The sequence below is a fragment of the Pelodiscus sinensis genome, chromosome 1 (genome assembly GCF_052426305.1).
Source record: "Pelodiscus sinensis isolate ZL-2025 chromosome 1, ASM5242630v1, whole genome shotgun sequence".
Taxonomy (NCBI): domain Eukaryota; kingdom Metazoa; phylum Chordata; order Testudines; family Trionychidae; genus Pelodiscus; species Pelodiscus sinensis.
This window is the reverse complement of record NC_143052.1, coordinates 192,573,217-192,596,819: the sequence shown is the minus strand read 5'-3', so window position 1 is coordinate 192,596,819 and position 23,603 is coordinate 192,573,217. Positions and strand designations below refer to the sequence as shown.

At 39.9% G+C, this 23,603-nt stretch overlaps 1 protein-coding gene across 1 annotated transcript; it reads right to left on the bottom strand.

Moving 5' to 3' along the window:
* Nucleotides 1–3,088: 3,088 nt before the first annotated feature.
* Nucleotides 3,089–20,616, bottom strand: ETS2 (ETS proto-oncogene 2, transcription factor). The gene is made up of 10 exons (XM_075911980.2): nt 20,404–20,616; nt 16,036–16,107; nt 11,493–11,613; nt 9,542–9,661; nt 9,029–9,229; nt 7,812–7,895; nt 6,544–6,786; nt 6,165–6,432; nt 5,517–5,631; nt 3,089–4,608 (listed from the first exon to the last, which is right to left on the bottom strand). The coding sequence occupies exons 2-10, from the start codon at nt 16,105–16,107 to the stop codon at nt 4,393–4,395; spliced, it is 1,440 nt and encodes a 479-aa protein (XP_075768095.1). The 5' UTR covers nt 20,404–20,616; the 3' UTR covers nt 3,089–4,392.
* Nucleotides 20,617–23,603: the final 2,987 nt, after the last annotated feature.

The following is a 23,603-nucleotide window of genomic DNA, read 5'->3' as shown; positions in this document are numbered from 1 at the left end:
ATTCCCATTTAATGGATGAGGAGCTGACACACAGATCTGAAGCGTCTTACTCAAAGTCAGTGGAAGACTGTGACAGAGCTAGATGTAAAATAATAATAGACATGGAGGGTGAGGGGGACAGGTTGGAGTCAGTACATGAGGGAAGCTGGCTTTCAAGCTGGCTCCACATGCCTATTAGCTGCTTTCCTCCCTCTGTACTGCTGTCTATCAGAGGCAGCAGCGCGGGAGAAAAGGGGGTAGGCTGGATACATACTTTTAATCCGGTTCTCTTCAAGTGCTGGCTCTGCAATGCCTCTGCCCCCCCTTCCTTGCTCCCTCCCACAGAGGCAGTGGAGGGGAAGATGGTAGCCAGTGCTTTTAAGCCAGCTCCCCCTGAGCTGCCTGCCCTGCTGGAACAGCCTCCGTCTGTAGGGAGCTCGGATTTTTAAACCAGCTCCCCTCATGAACCAACTTCATCTGCCACCCTATGTTGTTGCCAAGACAGCAGAGGCAGGGGGCTCCTCAGGAATGGGGCCGGGAGTGCACTGGCTGCCGGCCCCACCTCCGGGGAGTATTTTAGTAATTGTGTAAACACTAAAAATTGTTGCAGCCACACAATTACTAAAATACATGATCTCTAACACCTCTAGTTTGTTACCCCTGTCATATCTGGTTTCCCTTCCTGCACCAGCAGTTCTATTTCCTCCATTTTAGAGGTCAGGCTCCTTGCACTGGTGTACAAATGTTTTAACTGTGGGCAAAGCCAAGAAGCAATATTTGTTACCCAGCTGGGAACAGTCGTTCCACTGCCAGTATCACTTGTTTCAGTGTCCTTTCTCACTTGATTTCCCCCCCTTTCCATGTTAAAAAATCAGTTGTGGAGATTACATGAACCTCTTCCAACCCACTCCCTGGAGAGCCTAGTTTAGAGCTCTTTTAATTGAATGTGCCAACCCTCATCCCCAAATTCTATTTCCCTCCCTATGTTTCAGGTGGAATCCATTCCATGAGAACATCAGTCAAAGTCACAGAACATGCACATTAATATGGACAGTTTAGGACTTCAGTACTCCGCATTCCTACTGATGTGAGATTTTTGTTGGATTTGAGGAATAGAAGCTTAACTTTGTGTAAATGCCCGTCTTATGAATAATAAGCTATTAGGCTTCAGCTTTAAATGAGCAATAGTGCTGTACTTAGGAAATGTGCATTGAAAATGAGCCTTTTATGAACAGACTGTTCAAATGAGGACTGAAATACCCTTAAATTCGTTGTAGACAATGATATGGCTATAAAGGAAATAATACATTTCCCTCCCCACGCCCTTCTTAGAAACCCAGACCAGAAGTGAGTAATTTTTATATCTACACTGTAGTACTGCATCTGAAAAGCCTTAATTCATCAAACCCCACTGAAAATTTTGGGTGCTTTTCCACTGACTCTTGGGCTTTGGCTCATACCCTTGAAACTACTTGGCTACATCTACACTGCAGGCTTTTTGCAGCAGAACAGCCATTCTTGCGCAAAAACTTAGAGCGTTTATACTGCATGTGCGTTCTTGCGCAAGTAAATTTACAGTACAGCATCAGAAAACAGTGTTTTTTCCAGAAGAGTTATTCCTCTCCCGACAAGGTATAAGCGCTCTTGCGCAAGAGCTCTTCCAGAAGAAGCCAGTGTAGACAGGCAACATGAATTTCTTGCGCAAGAAATCCCTATGGCTAAAAAGGCCATTAGAGCTTTCTTGCACAAGAGAGCATCCACACTGCCATGGACGCTCTTGCGCAAAAGCACATCTCTTCCACAAAAGCACATGGCAGTGTGAACGCACTTTTGTGAAAGACCTTTTGCGCGAAACAGTTCTTGCGCAAGAAGCCTGCAGTGTAGATGTTGCCTTTCTGTTCAAGCTATACATTCCTTTGTTAGCTGTAAGACACCTTCAGACGGCAACGTATGTGGACCTGCAATAGCGGTGGTGAGTATGGCATTTCCCTTTTTCCCTTGTATGGGCTATGGAAAAGTTAGAATTGTAAATCTGGAAGGGACCTTGAGAGGTCACCTAGTCCAGTCCTCATGGCATAAGTAAGCATTATCTAGAATTTTCCTGACAGGGGTTTGTCTAATCTGTTCTTAGCCGGGCAGTCACTGTGTCTGATTTCCTTCAAAGTTCATGGCACATCATGTGCCCATAGACAGATGAAGTTTTGCCCTACTAGTCCCAGAAATTTGGAAGGACACATTTGAGAGCTTCCATCTCCTCCATTGTGTTTTGTTTTCAACAGCACTTTGCAAAACTACACATTCTGCTCTTTTGCAGCAAGATGAATTCAGTATGATGAGAGAAAACTGGGCATATTTTTGTAGAAACTAAAACAAGGAATCAGATTATATTATTTTGTCCATTTGTTGTTTCTTTACAGAAAGATAGACTTAAGAACAACTGACATGTTATGGCCAACTGTCTTACCAGGGGGTGGGGGTGGGGGAGGGAAGATTTATAGTACTTGAAAACAGGCTTTTAATCCATACCACCCACCCACAAAATATATCCCTAAATGGGTAAGTAAGGGCTTTTCTATGCAGTTATTTAGGAAGAGCATAGTTATTCTGGAATAAGCGAGTCCACAACTGCACTTTAAAATTCACACTTAACCTTACTCCAAGTTATCAAATGCCAGCTTGAGTTTAAACTATGAAAAAAGGATAGCATCTCCCTTGTAACTTGAAATCAGACACATGTACTGTACGCTCTAGCAGTAAAAGGGGAGAGTGCCAGCATAAAGCTCTGAGCTCTTCCTCAAACAGCCCTGGACTGAACATCTTACATAAGGTGCTGTTTGAGGAAGAGCTTAGAGCTTTATGCTGGCACTCTCCCCTTTTACTGCTGCTGGTTAAATATCCCTACCAAAAGAGTTTCTTGCCTGATTCTCTGACCACAAGAGCTGTGCACTGAAGAACCTCAACTCTTGACAGACTTATTTCTAGTTTATACTGGTCTGAGAAGAGAATCAGGTCTGTGACTTCAGAAGGTATTTTTGTTTCCACAACAATGTACTGCAAGAAAGCTAATAAACATGTTCAGGAATTAATGGAAATTAAATGATACATAACATTGTTTCTGTTTCTAAGATGTTTTAATAAAGATTTGCTTCTCCTCCATACTGTACAACACATTTCAATGTACATCAAGCTCAGATAAAAATAAAGCTTTCTTACAAAGTAGTTTTCCAGTGAATTGTTTGGGTTTTTTTGCAGTAAAAAAATAGTTGCTACATAAATCCCTTCTGATCTCTGAAAAAGAGCCACCATTATTTCTAAAAATAGAATTCATATTTTAATCATGACAGATAAGTCAGAGGGGAAAAAAGGAGACAATTCAACAGAAAGGCTTGAACATAAATGGTTTTTAAAAAGGACATGCACAGAAGAGAAAAATGCCATTTTATCAACAAAAAAGTTTCATTTATCCATGTTAATATTTTCCTTTTAAGAGAAACAGGCCCTTTATTCCCCAGATTGTATTAATTTCTTGTAAAAATGCCAGAATGAACAGTTTGCAAGCTACAGTCATGGCAAAAATATTCAACCAATACCCTCAGTATAAATTTGTATATTACAGGCATACAGTATGATCTTCTACTAGACATTTTACAGCCTTCTTCAGACTGCAGAATGTTATGTCCTATTCAAACATGAAAAACATGTTTACATTCTTCCTATTTTAAAAACACGTACAATTATGTTAAATTACAATATACAATATCTGTTAAATAGGAACATTAAAGAACTTCAAGAAGAAGCATATAAATATATACAAACTGACTTGAAATGGTGCATTTTTCCTCCTCTCTTGAAGGAAAAAATTGTAATTGCTACACCTTGTTTTGAAACTTAAAACAAAATGTTTCTGTACTTATCTAACACCTTTGTTGTAATAAGAAAATGTACAATACAAATCTGTCTCTCTCTCTGCTTTAAAGTAAAGGTTCAGTAGGGTTTTTTTAGATGTAGATCACGATGTAAGCAACCTAGTTACGTTTTCAACTAGAATTCTGATGTATTACTGGTCACTCTCCAACCTTTGGTATTAAAAGCAACCCATAATTATATGGCAGTATAAAAAGCCAAAAAACATTTAACCCTAGAGCATTTCCATGTCTTCAGGTTAGAATGAGGCACCATGCCATCCTCCACACTGCTCCAAAGGACTTAGTGCAGCAATACTTGAAGCCACTGCGTCTGATGAAATAAGGCCACTTCTTCCTTCAGCTTTCGCCGATTACAAAACCACTTCAAGGTCCTTATTTCTTAACAGTTGCACCAATCAGAACAGTCAAAAGACTGACTGCAGATGGGTCCTCATCACTGTTCAAAATATCTTGCAATCTTTTCCAGTTTTGCATGATATTGCAGTGCTCAATCTTCCGTATCCGGCTGCACTCCCAGCATCGCATGAAGTTCCTCTGCTGTGTACCCTAGCAGGTTCTGTAGGTCACATACAAACCGATACACATAACGTTTCCCTGAAGTCTTGTGGATGATGTTCTTGTCATAATAATAGCGCAGGCCTCGGCTTAGTTTCTCATAGTTCATTTTTGGCTTGTTTTTCCTTCTTCCCCACCGTCGTGCCACCTTCATCCCCAGAAGAAGAAGAAGAAAAAAAAAGACAAAACAAGCCAATTAGAGCATATTATCTCAGTTTATTTAGCAACCAAGTCATTTTGATGGTTCAAATGTCATTGAATCAATTAGGATACGTGGATGAGTAAGGGCTAAAACTTTAATGAACACTCTGATAGAGTTACTGGTCAGCCTTTGATTAAAAAAAGAATAAGATCTAGGCCTATGAACATGAACCCAAAAGTCAGTGGAGCACCTTGCCACAAAGGGATTTAAATAAGCTGTTAGTGTAGGAGAAGAGATTAAGGGGTTTTCTTCCCTCTCTTAACCACTTCATACGAGAGAGTAGACCAATGTAGTTCTTTAAGAGAAAGTTGAATTATTCTAAGTCGCTTAAGGCCAAATCCAAAGCCAACTAAAGGCAATGTGAGTCTTTTCACTGATTTCTGTCAGCCTTGGGATCAGGCCTCCTTAACTACATCAGAAAGTGATTCCATCATCAATTAAAAGGCTGGCATTTATTCTGTTAATAGCTGGTTTTCATTTCCAATGATCACAGCAGTCATTCAGTGCATATCAGAAAACATACAGAATTCTGAGACCTTCAAAGATCTATCTGCCATGTTTCTCTCAATTCTCAGAGGTTTTATCAAGTAAGCTACTTTCTTTAAACAGTTAAGCACTGAGGTAAGTTAAATGTAAATGCAGCTTGCAAAGTAAATCTACCATACACTAAACATTTATGTGCACCTAGGTACTTGATTGGTGCTCTTCAAAAGTTACTCAGGATCAATCCAGAATGCACAATAGTTTACAAAGACTCCTGGTCCTGTAAACACTCTGCCTCGAGAGGTACTTTCACTGATACAACATGTAAGATCAGGGCCTAGATTTTTATTTGGTCACAAATGGCCACATACCTCATCTGGGTCAGCAAGTTTAAACTCCCATCCATCTCCAGTCCAGCTAATAAATGATTGACAGGATTTGTCTGTTAGTAACTCCAGAAGGAATTGCCACAGTTGTATAGGTCCACTGCCTGACAAAAACCAATAAGAGAGTATAATTATTAACCATAACTAGAGGATAAAAGACACATAACATAAATGTAAGATTTTTTTCTAACCAATGTAACGTTAAGATGTTCTTTGCTTCAGCCAAACAACTGGGACTGTTTCGGAAGCTGCTGAAGGATGCATTGTAATGAACTGAGTACACTATTTTAATTCAGAAAAGTTATTCAAACTAAGAGTTGCTCCTCCCCCCGGCCGACACTTGATTCCTTTCTGCTGGCAGTTATATTTAAAACTTGAGTCTAAACTGAAGCCCTTGCCCTGATGAAGCGTCCAGTGATGAACACTTTGCCTGAGTAAGCACTCTAGGAATGAATGCTTAGTGGGTGAATCAATGCTGGTAAACTCCTTGAACTGAAGGTTGTCTGGCGTTTCCTTTAATTCCTCCTTAAAAGGAGGGAAGAGTGTACCTCTCAACCTCTCTTTGTCAACACAGACATACACCTATAAAAAGGGATCAGAAGCAAGAGACCAAGAGATAGCGTGTGACATCACTTGCCTGTAAAGCCTGCTAGAATTGCTGCTGGTATAACTGGTTTCCCTTGCTCTACAGGATCACTTCTTTCTTGAATGTAGTCTTTGAAAGACATAGTAGGCTTGTTCAGGCACAAAGACTGGCTACAATCATCTTCAAAACTTTCATAAGAGGGCACACGTTGTACATCCACTAAAGACGACTGGCTGTTCCAGGACTGAAGTTGAGACTCTGTATTTTCATAACTTTCTGTGCTGCTGTCAGTTGATTCATGCTCTCTAGTTTTGCCTAAGAAATTGAATAATGGTTGTTACTCAATGTATTTTGTATGTATAAGCTATGTTCAGAAAAGAGTGCATAGCTTTAAACTAATTAGCAAATGTATAAGATATATCTTACCAGAGTTATCTATCAGCAAGTTCAGATTGTTTCTTGTGAAGTCTTGGGTCATGGAGCAGAAGTTCACATTGACTGTCTCTAACTGAGCTTTGGGAAACATGGAAAATTCTTGATCTGGGCTGAGAAGATTTGCTCCGGCAGAAGCCTGACATAGGTCATTCAGGAGGCTGTGTTTGGGATAAGTGAGGGGTTTGGGGTAGCTATGCATTTGCATACCATAAGGTGCCTGTTCTGTATTAAAACCTAAAGAGGGAAGGAGGGGGGAAAAAGGAATGGCTTAGTAATGCATTGCAGTTTTTGTTATAAATTTAACACTTTCATGTAAGCAGAACAAAAACCAAGTCAACCCATCCACTGCAACAGATACATTTACACAACCAAAAAAAATTGTTTTTGTACCTGAAAACCAGACTGGGTAGGAATGATTGATATTAATAGATTTTGATTAAACCCATAGCCAGTGGAAGGACTCCCACTGATTTCACTAGGCTTTGAACCAGATTCTGTAACCCACTATCTGTATCTGCTGTGGATTCAGACAGCCAGTTGTCCAGAGTTCTACAGTTCATCCGAATGACAGTACAGAGAGAAAGAACAGAGGAAGAGGCTAAGTGGTCCAGAGGGGTATCTTTCTCTTGTTAACTGATCAGCAGATTAATTATGCTGAAAATACACCCTCACACATTTATGCAGTCAGGGTGGGGTTGGGGGAAGATGTAGGGAGAGGGCCACTATGGTCCCCATCTCCCTCCCTATTTACTCAATTTGCCCTCCAAGGTTCCATATTGCATCCACCTTTCTTCTACCACAAAGCTCCTAAAAACATGACTCCTGCTGGAACCCATCAGTGCTGCTTTTAGTTTCAGCAATGTAGTTTTAGTAGTGGCTAGTTTTATTAAAATTCTAGATTTTTGGCAATTCACGTACCAAAGAAGTTTGACTTTTAATTAACCACAGCTTTAACATTGCCTTCTTCCCTCCTGGTTTCACTGACTCCAAGATTTGCCTAAAAACATGTCTAATTACAGTTTGTGATATCCAGGGCTTGACAAATAATACAATCTACTTGCCCAGGGCAAGTAGATTGCAACCCGGAAGAGCCGGGTTCGGGCAATCTGCGCATGTGCAGAAGGATCTGCGCATGCGCAGATCGCCGGAAAGCGCGGCTGGCGAGCAGGGCTCGCTGCAGTTCGGCGAGCCCTGGTAATATCACATGCAGCATAACATTAGGGAAGTGATTTTACGTGTCAACCAAACAGGATACCTACTTAGTGAGTTGTTGTTGACCCAGTGTGGGACTGAGGTAAGATGAGAGTTTTCAACATATTGGTCCTGTATCTTCTCTTGACTGTCTGAAAACAGAACAAAATCTGTTTACACATGTGGACGGACATTATGGGGAACTTTAAAGTGACTGCAAGCATTTGAGACAATCAAATGAAGTTAGTAACCTGATAAATTTCCCCAGGAAATAACTGCTATTAGGGAAAATGTCATGCTAATGGAATTCTAATATCCAATCTGCAATATGTTTAAGACTCTGATCCTGCAAACATTTCAGCACTTGCTTAACTTCATGTACATGTACTTTTCCATTTAAGTCAAGGTGATTATCTACTCATAAGTTTGTAGAATCTAGGTATTAGATAAGTGTTTTACATACAGGGCTAAAGTGAAAAAAGACAAAGTTACATAACCAAAATCCAACTGCACAAAAGAACACATTTAAGTATTTGTTAAACAACTTTGAAAGTTGAAAGACAACTTATGGTAAAAATGGGAAAAGAAAAAAGGTTTTTCCTTCTTTTTCAGTAGTTGTTTAAAGGCTCTCAACTTGAGGGATGAGCAGGGTGGGCATCCATGTGAAGCCCCTTGACAAAATTTGTCCTCCTCCTTCTTTTGTCGCAATTAACATGCTCTCTAGTCTCCCCATCTCTCTTACATTTATTCACCAACTTATTTCAAAACACTGGCACAGGTCACTAGTAACATGAAGTGATCTAGTTTGACTTTTGGTTACTTTTTTTTCTTATTTGAATGTATAATATCAGATTTCTCTTATCTCTCAGAAAGAACTAGTAGTCCTGTGGCACCCTAGAGACTAACAGAAATATATAGCATCATGAACTTTAGTGGGTAAAACCCACTTCATCCCATGAGTTGGAGTGAAAATAACAGAAACCAAGAGTGTTCTGTATAAAAAAAAAAAAGTGTCCTTTGTCACAGCTACACAGTCCGGGAATAAGTTAGTGATGACTGATGATTGTTTTTATGTTCTCCAGAAAATGATGACTAATGATTGTTTTTATGCTCTCCAGAAAATGTTTTAGAGATACTTTTGATAATGTTTGAACATTTTAAATTCATTTCTGCGTTTTTTAAGCAATTACAAACCACAAAGTACATCAGTTGCACTTGAGGGCTTTGCTTTCTGTCTTCGTTGTTACAATGACAGAGTAGGAATTCTTTTTGACTCTCCAGCTACCTTTTAGCATCTGTTCCAGGTGTTCCCACAGAATGTCGCCTACATAATCAGGAGCCAGCTCCAAAAAACGTTCCTTGCCCAGGCTGCACAAGTCTTGCCCGTTCATGACAAACTGCTGAAAGTTCACATTTGCCAAACTAAATTCCTTGGTAGCCCAGAAAAGCCATTGGCAAACCTGCTGTTCAGTCCACAGCCAAGGATCTGTAAAGGGGAGAGGGAAAGAACATAATCTTTAGAAGCAACTCTTGATATTTATGTTTGTAAGAAGCTTAAATAAGTTTAGTTTAAAAAGATATCAAGAGTGAGGGCTCATGTTTAAACGTTATCTAGGATATCTAATTCTGAAGCTCAAATATCAATGATCTAGTCTTTAAAATCAGTGCTCTAGTTTTCCTTTTTGTATTCTCTTGTACTCCCTGGATGAGCTCAGTTTATTTGCTTCTCTTTTGTATTATCTAACCAGTCAGCATCATTTTTGCTTTAAAAATGAGGTTATAAATAAAAAGCACTTACTATTTGGGATGCCCAGACGACACTGTTCTTTTGCAAAGCCATTGAAAGTAGCCTTTAAGGCCTGACTCATCACAGCCTTACTGCATGGGGTTAAGAGAGGCAATTCACAGCTGTTTGACTCTAAAAGAAGGGAGGGGGGAAAATATTAGCATTAAGGCTAACAAACCAGAATGATAACAGCAAATCTACTAATCTACTATGTTGCTTTTATATATATATATATATATATATATATATATATATCAAGTAAGCAGAAGAGGCTTCCAGCTATAAAATGGAACCAAATGTGCCAAACCCTATCTATAAATGCTCTATGCCAGCATAAAAGATTTTGTTGTAGCTAATGATGCAGACTCCAATTGACTTTGGTAGTTAGAAGTATGCCTCTGTTATGTAGAGTTAATTATCTTTATTAGAAAATAAGATTGCTATTTCCTTTTTACTCACCATAATTTGACATCAGAGTGATATCCTTTCAACCCAGGATACCCTGCACTGACCTTGAGAACTATGGAATAGAATGGGTAGCAGTGATGAGTTGGCTTGTGGATACATTTACCACTTCACTAGATTGAATGCTAAACCCATTCATGCATATATCAGTCAACTTGAATTTGTGGTATAGTACGGTAATATTCAAGTGTTAGAACGTCAAAAGCTAGTTCCCAATGCCAAATTAATATAACTGGCAGATGATCAAGATATTTAATTTTATGCAGCCATAAATTGTTACAAATTCCTAATCTTGATAATCACTCCTTAGTGATTATCTTTAGTACTGCAACCATGCCACTCAAAGGAATAATTCATCTGCAAGCTTTTTTTTTTTTTTTTTTTTTTAATTTAGAAAGATTTGGCATGGAAATGTCCATACTTATTCTGGAAGTAAAGTTTGAGAGTGTTCAAATTCTTTTTGTATTACCTGTCATTAAAAGTTACCCTGATTTGATATTCTGACTAGTGTTGCAAATTTCCTTGGGTCCCCATAGCTTGGAACTAGCTGGTTCAAAACCCTTCAAACTTTTTCCACAGATCTTTTTCAAAAAGAGTACAGAGATTGTGGCTGACAAAGTTAGGTTGCACTCATGTTATTAACAAATGCTGTATCTAGCAAGGTTACTGTCACAATGAATGTGTGCATACATGTCAGATAAGCTGTCAGGCTTTAGGACTGCATGAATCTGCAAAGCTAGTCTAGCTATCTCTGGCCCTGATCCTGCAACGAGCTGCATGAGAGGAAGCAGGTGAACCTCTGCACACGTGTGGAGCTCATTGCAAGGTTGAATAAAGCAATTTCCATCACTATTGTATCTGAGCAGCTTGGGAATAAGCCAGTCAGAGAGATCTGAGGTGAAGGTAAATGGAGACCTTTCAGTGAGTACAGTACTGCTACAAGCATTTCAATTTGTTATTTATTCAGTTTCTAAAGAGGCAGAATAAACTTGAGGGAAAGGGCACCGGGGACCTTGTAGAGTTCTACATTTATCCAAGTTTAGCAGGACTACACGGAACTCTTATATTGTGTCTTGACCCATTTTAAAGATGCACCAACTTAAATTATAGAAATGAACATGTAAGCGAAGGTAGATAATCTTAACAATACTAATAATCTTTAGCAGATAAACATTTCCAAAGACATTTTAAATTTGTTCTAGTATGCCTAATAGGTTTTTTTCCTTCAGACAACAGAGCCTCTCATATTCACATACCATACATTGTGTAGGTTTCCAGTATGGGAAGCTGTAAGCTAGCACTGGAATTACTCGTGTGAATAAACTTAAGAATGTATGGCACTATCTGCACAACTGAAGCCTTAAAGTAATATTTAAAAAGTCTTCTCTAGTATTAAAGACTTATTGTTGTGCACTGTACGTAACAATGACTGAAACATAAAGGGAACCTAGCACTTTCTCTTTTGACTAATGCAGTTAAACACAAAAACAATATTTACCATAAGACATTGAATCAAACCCTGTTGGCACTTCTTGAAGGGTTTGATCTTCATTTAATGAGGGAAAATATCCCACAAACAAAGAGTTTGTGACATCAAAGGCGTCAAATGCTTGTTGATGCTGAAAAATGGTTAAAAAAAAAAGAACATTCAGTGTAAGTATTTTGCTAGAGCACACTAATATTAACTATAAAGGGGGTGGGTTAAATTAGTATATGGAGATAATGTACATACAATCTTCTGAAAACTTAAACCATGAGTTCAGAGTATAAATAAATAACAATTCATGTGATTTTAAGGCTGTATAGTTAAAATAAAAATGCAAAAGTTAAGGTTCCAACAGCAGTGCTAACTTTCGTGTGCGACACATTCAGTGTATCCTATGGTAACCTTTTTTTTTTTTAATAACATGGACAATGGTATACTATGCTATCTACACATTATACAAAATTAGCAAATACTATGTTTATATAATAAAGAAGAACGAATATTTGTTTCTTGTCTTTCTGGGTAAGAACCACAGATGGTATAAATCAGAATAAAAAAAGGTGATTTCATTGGTGCTAAGGTGGTTTAGATAACCTGAAGATCTGGCCTTCTGATCAAAAAGTCTGCTACACTAAAATGCAAAGAACTGTGTTTAATCTTTTTAAAGACAATGCTGCCCATATAAATAGTCAGAATGTACATGGCCCCATTTAGGATTTGATGCTTCTACCCTCCATAAAGGTGAAGAGGATCAAGTTCCCAGCTGAGCTGTTATTGACTGGAGGCAACATTAGGGAAGTAAGAGACAAGTTGTAGTCGACAACTCAATAAGCCTAAGCTTACCAGGTAGTCGAGTCAGTACTTGACTATTCATTTACCCCCTTGCTGCTTCTGTATCCCAGATAGCAAAGGGGAGGGAGAGCAGGAGCTAGAGCTGGGGGAGCTAGCTTCGGTTCCCCCCAGCACTGTCTCTGTGGGGTGGGGCAGAGGTTCAGTGGGGGACCCAGCATGAGCCAGGACTGCTTCAATCTTGGCTCATGCCGCCCCTGGGAGCTAACACCGCTATGGCTCTGTAGTTTAAATGTAGTAGGAGCCAAGCTGCCTGTATGCCCGGCTCCTACTACATTTAAACTGCAGAGCTGCAGCAGGAGTAGCAAGCACCCCCTCTTGTCGACTAATTGATGGAAATTCCATCTACTACTCGATTAGCTAATTAAACACTACTTAACATCCCTAGACAGCATTCTGCAAGACTACGTTTGGGGAAAAAAAAAAAAAAAAAAAAAAAAGGACATCTGTTTGCAGTGTGAGAGCTGTATCTTTGAATTCAAGATTTGTGATTTTAAAATTGAGATACAGTGAAAAGACTCCCACAAACTTTATCTATAGTAGGCACAATTAGCTATAGTAGGCACAATTAACAGGTATTTTAATCTTTTCTATAACCAACATTTTATTCTGATTGCAAAATTGTGAGGAGAGATTAGTATCATATACATGGCTAATGATGACTTCAAGTGCTGTTTTACTAGAAGGACTAGTGATTCTAGTCAATGTGAAGATGTACGTAGATATACATTTTTGGAAATATTTAATCTGAACCACATTACTTAAGGCTATAAAGCAATCTTATAACCTATTTGTGAAGCAGTCTTTTCTTAGCTTTTAATTTTACGGTTTAGGTTAGTTACGAGACTATATCAACTACAGTATTTCACAAAACAACTTGTTAGTCTTCAGTAGTCTCAATTTAATTAACCTTTGCTAGTTTAAAATCTATGAACTAAAATAAGGAGGACTGGCTATAATATAATATTTGGGGAGGGTATGGATGGAGGGGCAGAAAGTGGTTTCTGATGCTCTAGTAGTCACTTTTATTAAAGACTACAGATATTCGTAGAAAAAAAATCTTGCCTCTGAAGTGGTATAGTTGGAAGGGTCCATATACTTGCAAAGTTATTACTGAATCTCTCAGGCCACATGTTCCTCTCCTTAGTAAACAGGTCAAAAAAGCTACAAGTTTATTCAGCTCACTTTTGTAGAAAATGTTTCTACTTAACATGCCAACTATGAGGCAAAGGGTGTCTAGAAATTCCATTGATGAGATTTAAAACAAAAAACAAACCACCCTCCCTCACCCCTTGCAACCCAAACCTGTGGGTACAGTATTTGGAAAGCTACAGAACACAACACTGATACTCATGACAGCATCAGCAGCACTGAGGAGCAGAGACTGAGGAAACACATACAGTATCTGTACTGTAGATGGTTCCTGTTTGCTTAGGCATCCACTTAAATGTTAATGCAAAGGCATAAAATTCTGCTGAAAATAAGTTAATGGCTCCTCAGCATAATACAGACTTGCAATCAATTGACTATATTAACTTAAATTCTTTTTGCAGCCTAGCGTATTTAAATATGCTGGTCTCTCTCTGAATCCAGCATGGTTCCTTTGTGAAGTTTATAGCTTTACAATTTTTGTGCATGGTACCGTTCTTGTTTTGTAAACTGGCAGGGCAGGAACTCAAGACACTGAACTTGCAGGTAGTATTGAGACAGGTTTTTATAACAAATTTCTATGCATTTCAGGATGTAATTCATGGTAGCCTATGACCCACAGAAGGAAGAAGCTGGCATGAAGAAAAAGAGAGTCTAGAAGTTTAATGGCTAATTGTCCAAAAATACACCACCAGCTTTAAAGTAACATAATTAGCGTGAACAAAGATTGTTCAGGTGCCACATGACAGCAATAATAAATATTAGAGGAAAGATACTTTAAAGCTTTTTGTTATCTGTGAAACAGTTAATAATAAAACCAGCTGGTCTGGTCTGCTACTAGAAAAATGCTTTAAATGTTAATAGATAATAGGTCTGATTCACCACTTTTATCTAGAGAAAAGGCCAAGTTCTTTCAACATAATCTGGAAACTCCTGTGTTTTGTGTAAATAAATGACCCCTACAGTGAGTCATAGGAAAAAATGCAGTAGTATATGACTGAGTAGAAAGCACACTGTACTCTAGTCTCATGTTTCAGAAATGTAAAATGTATTAGTTAATGTTTGAATAATTCTCTGGATATGTAATAAACTACCATATGGAATAAATCCTGCTTATAGCAAAAAAGCATTATTTGGTTTCATAGCAATTATGTATACATTTATTACTAAATAGTGCAAAACTTGAAGCAAATCCAAAAGAACCGGGGAAAAAACCCACTATGCAGTGGTGTAATTGAGCCTTAAGGGTTGACATAAAATTGCAACAAATGTTAATCTCTACTTTGTTTTGTGCCTGGCTTAACTCCTGCATGGGAGAGCACTCCATTCACAAGTTTCACCTAACACTTATTATTCATTTCATAGAGCATATTTGGTTGCTGGTTAGCAAAACAAAGTATATAAGCAAGTGGAAAAAATTGCAACTGACTTCAAACGAGATTATTATATCATCTCTAAAACACTGGTATTTCTCATAGCTTTCTAGGCCAAAGTTTGACTGATCTTTTTGATTTGCCTTGATACCAGGGATAGAAAGAGTGACCAATGCTGGCTAACAACTTTTCATGAATGATTTAAAAAAAAAAAAAAAACCACACGCACAAACACACACCACCACCAATACTTTTAAATGAATGTCCTTGCAAACAGTTATAAAATGAAATCTTAAATTCTATTTTTGTGTCCTGTCCTCAATTTGTAAATTTCTTTCAAAGCAAGCCAAGAAATGTGAACAACTATTTCTTAGAAATAAAACTGACTAGTTTTGTTTTCATACATTTTAGTCTAGATCAGGGATTGCAAACTCCTGGCCTGTGGGCCAGTCCTGGCTGGAGCGATTGTGAAATCCAGTATGGGACTCCCAGTGGGGCAGGGCAGTCTGTCTGATACTGGGCCCTAAACTCCACCCCTTCCCACCACTGCCCTGCCTTCTCCTCTCCCCATGACATCTTGTCCCCCAAGGATACAGCTTCAGGGATCACCGGGGGGGCCTCGTGTTGCATAGCGACAGCAGTCGGCCCCGAACCCCCACACTCCCCGCAGTGGCTCCACTTCTCTGACGACTCCTACCACTGCATTCTCTGGGGATTGCCACTGCATTCTCATGGGATAAGAAGGTGGGGCAATGGTAGGAAGGGGCATGGCTTGGGGACAGGTAATGGGCAGCCCCCACCCACAAGAAGTACTAGGTCAGACTGTGCAATCGCTTTGGCCAGGGCTGGCCCATGGGCCAAGAGTTTGAGACCTCTGATCTAGGTTTTCATTTGGTAGATTGAATCTGACCTTTCACCTTGCATTCCAACCTTTTGGATGGGTTTGTCAAATGTATATTTTCTTGTTTAAATAGAGTGCTTTAAATGGCTAGGTATAAAGTATATGTTCCTTCTGATCTTACAGAAAGGAATACCAAGAAAAACGAACCCAAATGTAATTAGCATTTTAATAGTGAGACTACTCTTTTCTCAGCATGCACATGCATGTCTCTCATTAACAGAGTATGTGTACAGAGTGAGAGATAAGGCCACTTGTTTTTAGCATTTCTCCTAGGAAAACTCACCTTGAGCATTCCTCTGTAGGTGTTTAACACAGGAGCTACTTGATCCATGTTCTTGATTCCAAAATCACTCATCTGAAATGAAAACAAAGCATGAAAAATTTGCCCTTGAAGAAGGTAAGAGTCCACTAACAGAAGCATCTAAACTGCTCTATTGTAGAATATAAACTTTTAATATAACATGGAAATGCTTCATTCTGGGGACCCTCTGACAAGGCAATATATGAAAGCTTTAATCTTGGGTATGATTTTGAATTGGGATGAACTCCATCGAAATCATTAAAGTTAAAACAGTATGGGACACGTATATCTGAGAAGGGGATTAATATCCAAGATGAAAGACTTAAGTCCATAGAAATTCTTTGATTGCCAAGTATTCCTTATGTATAGGTGTCTTCAAATGTTGTTCCTACTACCATGAAAGGCTTTGACTTTTAACTAGATTTCTACTAACCATGCTCATAAATTACTTAAGACTTTTTTTCCAGGTAGCGGTGGTGGGCTGTGAGAGATTTAACAAGTATCTTTGTTTTCACTCAAAAGATTTTTGGAACTAAATCTTGGACAATATGTATTTTGGAACAATCCAGAGTACACACACCAATAAATACAGATTCTTAGTGTGAATTATTAGCCTGAAAAAAGTAGCTTTTGAAAGATGGATACAAATTTCAATTATTTACCCTGTCAATTAGTTAAATAAACAGTATTCAGAGACTAAGGAAAATAAGAAACAACCCATTATGAGCAGATGTAATTTCACAGCAGTGCAGAGTTAGGTACTTTGGACATGTCAGAAGGAGCATGCTTTAAGATACTGTATCTGTGAAAAACCTGACTGTGTCTGGATGGTACATGTTCTAACTGTTGTCCATTTTACACTCTTTCTCCTTTTGTGGGAGCAGCAACAGAATCTATTCCAAGGACTGAGTCCAGTATTTATTAAAGAAAAATTGCCCAAGGTGTTACACTACTCTTTTGCACATTTATAACTTAAAATGTAACCAAGTTTGATAAAAGTATTTGTTTGGGGATCAACTGTCTGCCAAGTTTCTGCCTAAAATATCTTACTACAGTTATAAATTCCACATCTTAAGAGGGCTTGTAATATAATGGGACCTATACTAGACCTGACTGTAGTGGCATAAAAATACTATCCTGTATGGCTACATCGAGATTGCAAGCCTCTTTCGAAAGAGACTTTTTCGAAAGATACTTTCGAAAAAGCCTCCTTCGAAAAAGAGCATCTAGACTACAAGCAGTACTTTCGAAAAAGCAAGCCGCTTTTTCGAAAGAGAGCACCCAGGCAGTCTGGACGCTCTCTTTCGAAAAAGCCCTGTTTGCATTCAAGAATGCCTTTTTTTGAAAGAGCACTTTCGAAAAAAGGCGTTCTTTCTCATGAAATTAGGTTTTCCGCCATCAAAAGAAAAGTCGCGTTCTTTCGATTTAATTTCAAAAGAACACGGCTGTAGTCTAGACGCAGGAGAAGTTTTTTCGAAAAAAGGCTACTTTTTTCGAAAAAACCCTCGAGTCTGGACACAGCCTATGATAGTACAGGGAACAGAATTCTGAGTGGTAACTAGTTCTAAATCTGTGTTTCACAAAATGGTGATATATTCATGGTGGTGCACTCAGCAAGGAAAGCTCAAATAGAAGGCAGTAAGGTACCTTATGGGTGTTACTCGGGGTTATCATAAGGACATAAAGCAATTATGTTCAGTGTGATTATCAGAATCCACTGGAGACACTTGTCATTTACAACTTTTTCTTCCACTTTGTCTTAGCACAATGCTGGCTTCTCCAGCTTCTCAGAGCTCAGAAACTAGCATTCATCAGTAATTGCCCTATCAGGAAAAGGTCAGCCCCACTATTCCCATATCAAAGCTATAGTTATTAGAATACAAACATTTCTGCCCCTCTTAGTGATTTCTACATAGGTCCAGTCCTCAAAAGAAATCTAAACACATCAAAGGTGTAAGCAAAATAAATACAGCTAGTTGAAAAGATACACATCCAAAATGGCTCTTTTCTCTTTTGTCTGATCTCTTAAAATCCTAAATTTTTAAATTTAAAAGGTTTATTTTGACTTCAGTGTTAACTGCTCTTCCACATGCAAAACAACTGCATTTGAAAAGAATACAGTCAGTTTAGATTTCACCTGTGGAAAATGATGATTGGTGTGATTCTGTGGAAGGGAGTACACAATAGCCCATCTCTGCTATGAATGTACTGGCCATGATTAGTGATCTCTACAGCATTCAGGTAATAAATTCACTCACCAATTCATTCTCTATGCCCTGCCCTGAAGATATTAGAATTTTTAAATTAACATTGTATCTTACTAATCCTATTGTTGCTCCTTTTTGAGTATAATAATTTTCTAAAGCTTTTTTAGTCTCTAAATAACTATTCCTTATATTTTAAAGGGTAGCTAGCTGTGAATCTCAACTGCTAGCTATAGCTGAAATTTGTGATGCAGAAATGCTTTTGTATAGGTTTTCAATTACCTTAATTTTTGGTCCATTCTTTATTGAATAATCTGAAGAAGATTTCAGGTAAAATCCTAATCCCAGTCTAATCAACTGTAATCTTACCAATGACTTCAAGAGAAACAGGATTTTACCTGGCATTTTCTTGACTTGTCTCAGCAGGTGTCCACAATAGAATTAGTATTTTTTTTTAAATAGTACATCTGGCATTTCTTCCAGTTTAGTAAACTGGGCACTATTCCTCTGCCATTCTACTCCCATGATTTTGCAAACATAATCACTTTCAGGTTGTTATGTTTAGAAGGCAATTGGAAATAGATTCTGTATGCCAAAACCTTCATTTGTTAACATAAATGTTCTTCTTTAGTCAAATTCTTGAAATACAACTTATTCACAAATGAAAGGACACAAATGAAATGATGCAAATATTCATAGTGTTACCAGTTTGGGCAATCTACCAATGAGGGAAGAGCTTCCAGCTCTGTGATTCAGCACTCACTAGCATACCTGAAAATCAACTGGGCTGAGCACACAATAGAGATCTTTGCACCATAGACTTAAAGTTGGAGTATTTCAGTGGAATGGTGAATGCACTGGTTTAACTTTTAAAAATGGGCACGTCTCAATCTGACTGGGCATCAGTACACACTCCTCCACTAAACACTGATTGTTGTTGACTGTAATGGATCTCACTAGTAGATCATCTTTCTCAACACTGGTGCATGGCTAAGAGTAGGTGAACCAAAACGGACTCAACAGGATCAAGCAGTTATTAACTAATACTTCTGAGTGCTGAATCAATTTCTTTTAGCAATAACCAAGTACTTCCTTTACCTAATATAAATGTATACCTATTCAGCAGAAAACCTAAGGAAGTGTTAATATTTGAGACCTAACTAATTAGGCAGCTAGTCTTCATAGGTTAGCTCCACCAGTTCTTCCTAAGCAAAACGTTTGACTCCACGGTGATTCTTAGAATGGGCTTTAAAAAAAAATCGAGAACTCTTGATTTCTACACACAATAGTTAGCAGTGACACTGCCTTGAATAGATGATGTCAGAGATGACACACTTGCCCACCAAAATGATGTAAAAATCATGCAACTAGAGCTTTAAAAATACAAAAATCCCACCCCTCATTTAAATACCAAATCAACTAAGACATTAGATATCTGCCCACCAACTCTTTGGCCTCACTCAAGTCATGTCCAAAGGATTTCCCCGAAAGCCAATGTTTAACCTATCTGTCACACTTCCAGAGTATCAAGTTTTACTGACAGAAAGGCTTTATAAAGCTCTGTTTACGTACGGGCTATCTTCCTCCTACCAGGCTGGCAGAATACAGAAGATGATCATAACCCAGCTCCAAGAACTCACATTTCAATGTAAGAACAACCTGCCTTTAAACAAAAACAACCACGAAACGCCTCTTCTACATATTGCCTAAACTGGCCAGTCCAGGAAGACCCTCGCGTATAGGGGAAAACCTTCACACAAAAAAAAAAAAAACCCTCGCGATGTGCCCTCCCTGCCTGACTCCAAAGCTGCCGGCGCTGGTACTTAACTCGCGTCATCTGGCTCTCCAGAAATAAAGCGATTCCCTGTCGGGCTCGTTTCTCACGCTAAACCAGAGGAGGAGGAGCTGGGCTAGCGGAGGGAGCCTGGGGGGCAGGAAGGGTCGGGTCGCTGCCCGCGCTGGAGTGCGAGCCGGCTGGCTCCCCCCACGCAGTCGCGCCCCATGGGGCAGATGCCGAGCCCGCTGCGGGGCGGCGGGAACTCCAGGGGCAGCAGCCCGAGCCGGGCGCAGCGTGAGAGCAGCGGCCCCGTGGAAGCCGCCAGGCTCCTGCCCGCGCCAGCTCCCCGTGTCCATCGCTGCCCCTCACCTGGGCCGAGGTTCCCGCCGCCGCGCTCGCCGCGTCTCCTTCCCGCCGGGACCGCGCGATGGAATCGCCCGTGCGCGGCCAAGCCCCCTGCGGACACCCGAGGAAGAGGCGCGTGGGCGCTGCTGCTGCTGCTGCTGCTGCCGCCTGGGCGGGTGGCTCGCTCCGAGTGCGCGGCGCCGGGGCCTTTCGCTCGCTCTTCAGCAGGGGAAAGGGGCGGAGCGCGCCTCCCTGCGAGCCCGGCCCCCCCGGCTGCTTGGGGGAGGAGGAGGAAGAGCCGCTTCCTTTCCTTCCCCGCGCGGGGTTGGTGTCCCCTCCAGTCTGCGGGGGTTGCCGAGCGAGCAGCCGCCGCCCCTTCCCCGGCCGGGCTGGGAGTGGCCTCTTGGGCTGGGGCGCGCACGGGCCCCCGCCTCCCTCCTGTTTGTTTGTTGCCTCCCGGGGGCAGCCGATCTCCGAGGAGTTGACATCACAAAAGGGAGAAATACCTGTGGCCTCGGCGGGAGAGGAGCGCGAGTCTGGCCAAGGCTCCCGGGGAAGGCTCTATCACCGATGGATGGTTGCCGCGGTGGAGTCCTATGCACAGGCGGGTCAGATTGGATCAGTGGTTTTCAACTAGTGCTTCATTTGTGGTGGAAGAGGTCCCTGGGCTCAAGCATTTAAGTGTTGGAGCTCAATTTTTTTTAATAGTCATAACTGACAGAGCAAGCCAGCCTGGAAATGCCAGGCCTATGAACTCCCAAGCCTAAAGGTGCTAGGGCTCAGCCCTGGCACAAATTAAGTGCAGTTTTTAACCTTGTTTTTTCATTTGTGTCCCCCTAAAGAATTGCAAATGGAGGCAGGGAGCCGTTTTGAAATCTTAGACAAAGTCCATGGACCCCTAGGCGTGGTAACTACCATTTTATGGCAACAACAGCTTTTGTGTTGTTGTGGACTCCTGATCCATAGTCTGCAGATCCTCAGAGGTCTGCGGACCATGGGTTGAGGACCACTGGGCTAGGTGACCATCCTGGCCTTGGAATCTAAAACCATACATACACATAATTATTACTAGTGTTTAATGGCTCTAAATGAGGTATTCACACTGTTATAAGATAAAGTCTCAGGATCTTTGACTCAGAGGAACATGAAAATAGATCTTCAAGTCTGCTTGTCAGCCTGGATAATATTGGGTGTCATGGCAGAGTTGATATATAAACTGATACTGGGCTTCCCCATGGCCAGTGTAACCTATGTAAATGGCTTTGTAGGTATTTTCCATTTATCACTGTAGCTACTTCAAAGGAGGAAAAAAGCACAAATGTTGTCATTTATTCCAGTTTCTCCACGCTTGGTCATTGTTTTTTGATGGGGTAGTGGCCACGTCAAATGCTAAATTATGGGACTGATGAAGGAATTTCTGGCTGAAATTTTATGGCAAAAGATTATGGTCATAATGGCCCTTAAAATGTACAAATCATCCAAAACTGAGTATCTTTCACTGAAAAACTTCTTGCCATTAGCTTGATAGCACATAGATCATATTGAGAGAGATATTCTGTAAATAACCAGTTCCCAAATCATTTAAAGAGTTTTAGTTAAAAAATACAAACTAAGGTGTTTCTTATTCATTTAATCAGGAGGCTACAAAATCATTCAGTTGTGTAACCAAGATTCTGCTGTGAAATCCAGCTCTACTACATTAAAAGGACAGACAGTATCTTGGGACAGCTAAATATTTATTGACTGTTCTTTTTAACGTAAGCAACAGGGAAGTGGGGGACTACATGGGACAGTTCAGTTTTCTTATTTGCCTCTGGCAACAACCCGTACAGCTGACTATTTTGTGTGTTTGTTGTTTTTAAGAAACCCTGCCTCTCTCTTTACCTGCAGGACTGCAGTATATTTATTCTGAGTCATGATCTTTCTATGGTCACAGCAATAAAATTCATGGACCACATTTTACGTTTAAGATAGTTTGCTCAAGACCAACATTAGGTGTTTGATTCCTTTGTTTTGTCTGTGACACTTACCGTTTTTTGTATCCTATAAGGATATTTTTATAAAGCTGATAAAATTTTCATTGGTCACATGGGACATTATGTTGTATTAGGCAACAGCACAAGCTGTATTTTTTTAAGCTCTCAGGAAAAATACGTGGATATATTAACACCTATGTCTGATCTCTTTTGAGCTTAACTTCAGTATAATCTATTTCTGGCTAATTGGCAGAGTAAACTGAAAAGATCTGATGTAAACAAAGCTAATCCTTAATAGGGTCTCATGGTTAACAAAAGAAAGTGCCCTAAGCATTCTCTGTCAATACAACATCTCAACTGCCTTGTCTTGCTGACCTTTTCCTCAAGGGGAGCAGTCGTTTATGCAGAATCCTGTTTACTCATACTTGTGCAGAAATGTTTTACTGGGTAAGGGAGACCGACCCAGTTGTCTGCACAAGTCAGTAATTCCATTTATTCATGTCTGTGACATAGCAGAATTTTCTAAAGCCTTCACAATCCATTCTAACTTTAAGCACTCAGCACCTGATTTTCCAGTGACCTGCCACATGCCATCCATCCACAGAAAAACCCTTTTATCTAGGATAAACTTAAAAAACAACAAATAGTCTGGTTGCACTTTAAAGACTTAACAAAACATGTAGATGGTATCATGATCTTTTGTAGGCACAACCCACTTCTTCAGATGACCAGAGTTTTGGATGTCTAGAACTAAAATACACAGGGGAGAAGGAAGAGGGGGAGAACAAGAAGAGGTAGTCAGTGGGTATAAAAATATCAAGGGGAAAGCCAAAATGCAATGTGACAGGAAAAACAAATAGTCATAAGTTCCTAAAGACTGGATAGTCAAAAGAGGCAGATAAGAACCATTAGTAGGAAATAGATGTTCACCTTGGCCATGGTTCCTGGTCAATAGCAAGAGCTGTAGTGCAAAAAGGAGTTATTCCTCGTGGGGAGAGGAATAACTCTACCGGAAAAAGCCCTCTGTTCTGCCGATTTACTTGTGCAAAAACGTGCTTGTGCAAAACCCTTGTAGTGTAGACATAGCCTTACTGTACTTGTTTGTCACCCCCTACTGTGATGACCCACCATTCCTTCCACAGTAACTTTCTCAAGTTTATTTCTATCTCTTTTCCTGTGATCAAAGTACATAAGCTTGTGCCTGTTGTTTTAAAACATCAGAGTCTTGTTCTCTCCAATGATATTTCT

Coding starts and splice junctions, on each gene's coding strand:
- ETS2 (XM_075911980.2), bottom strand. CDS start 16,107: ATGAGTGATTTTGGAATCAAGAACATGGATCAAGTAGCTCCTGTGTTA. Junction 9,662..11,492: donor GTTTGATTCAATGTCTTATG/GTAAATATTGTT, acceptor CCCTTCTTTTAG/AGTCAAACAGCTGTGAATTG. Junction 5,632..6,164: donor CTAGCAGGCTTTACAGGCAA/GTGATGTCACAC, acceptor TTTGTCAGGCAG/TGGACCTATACAACTGTGGC.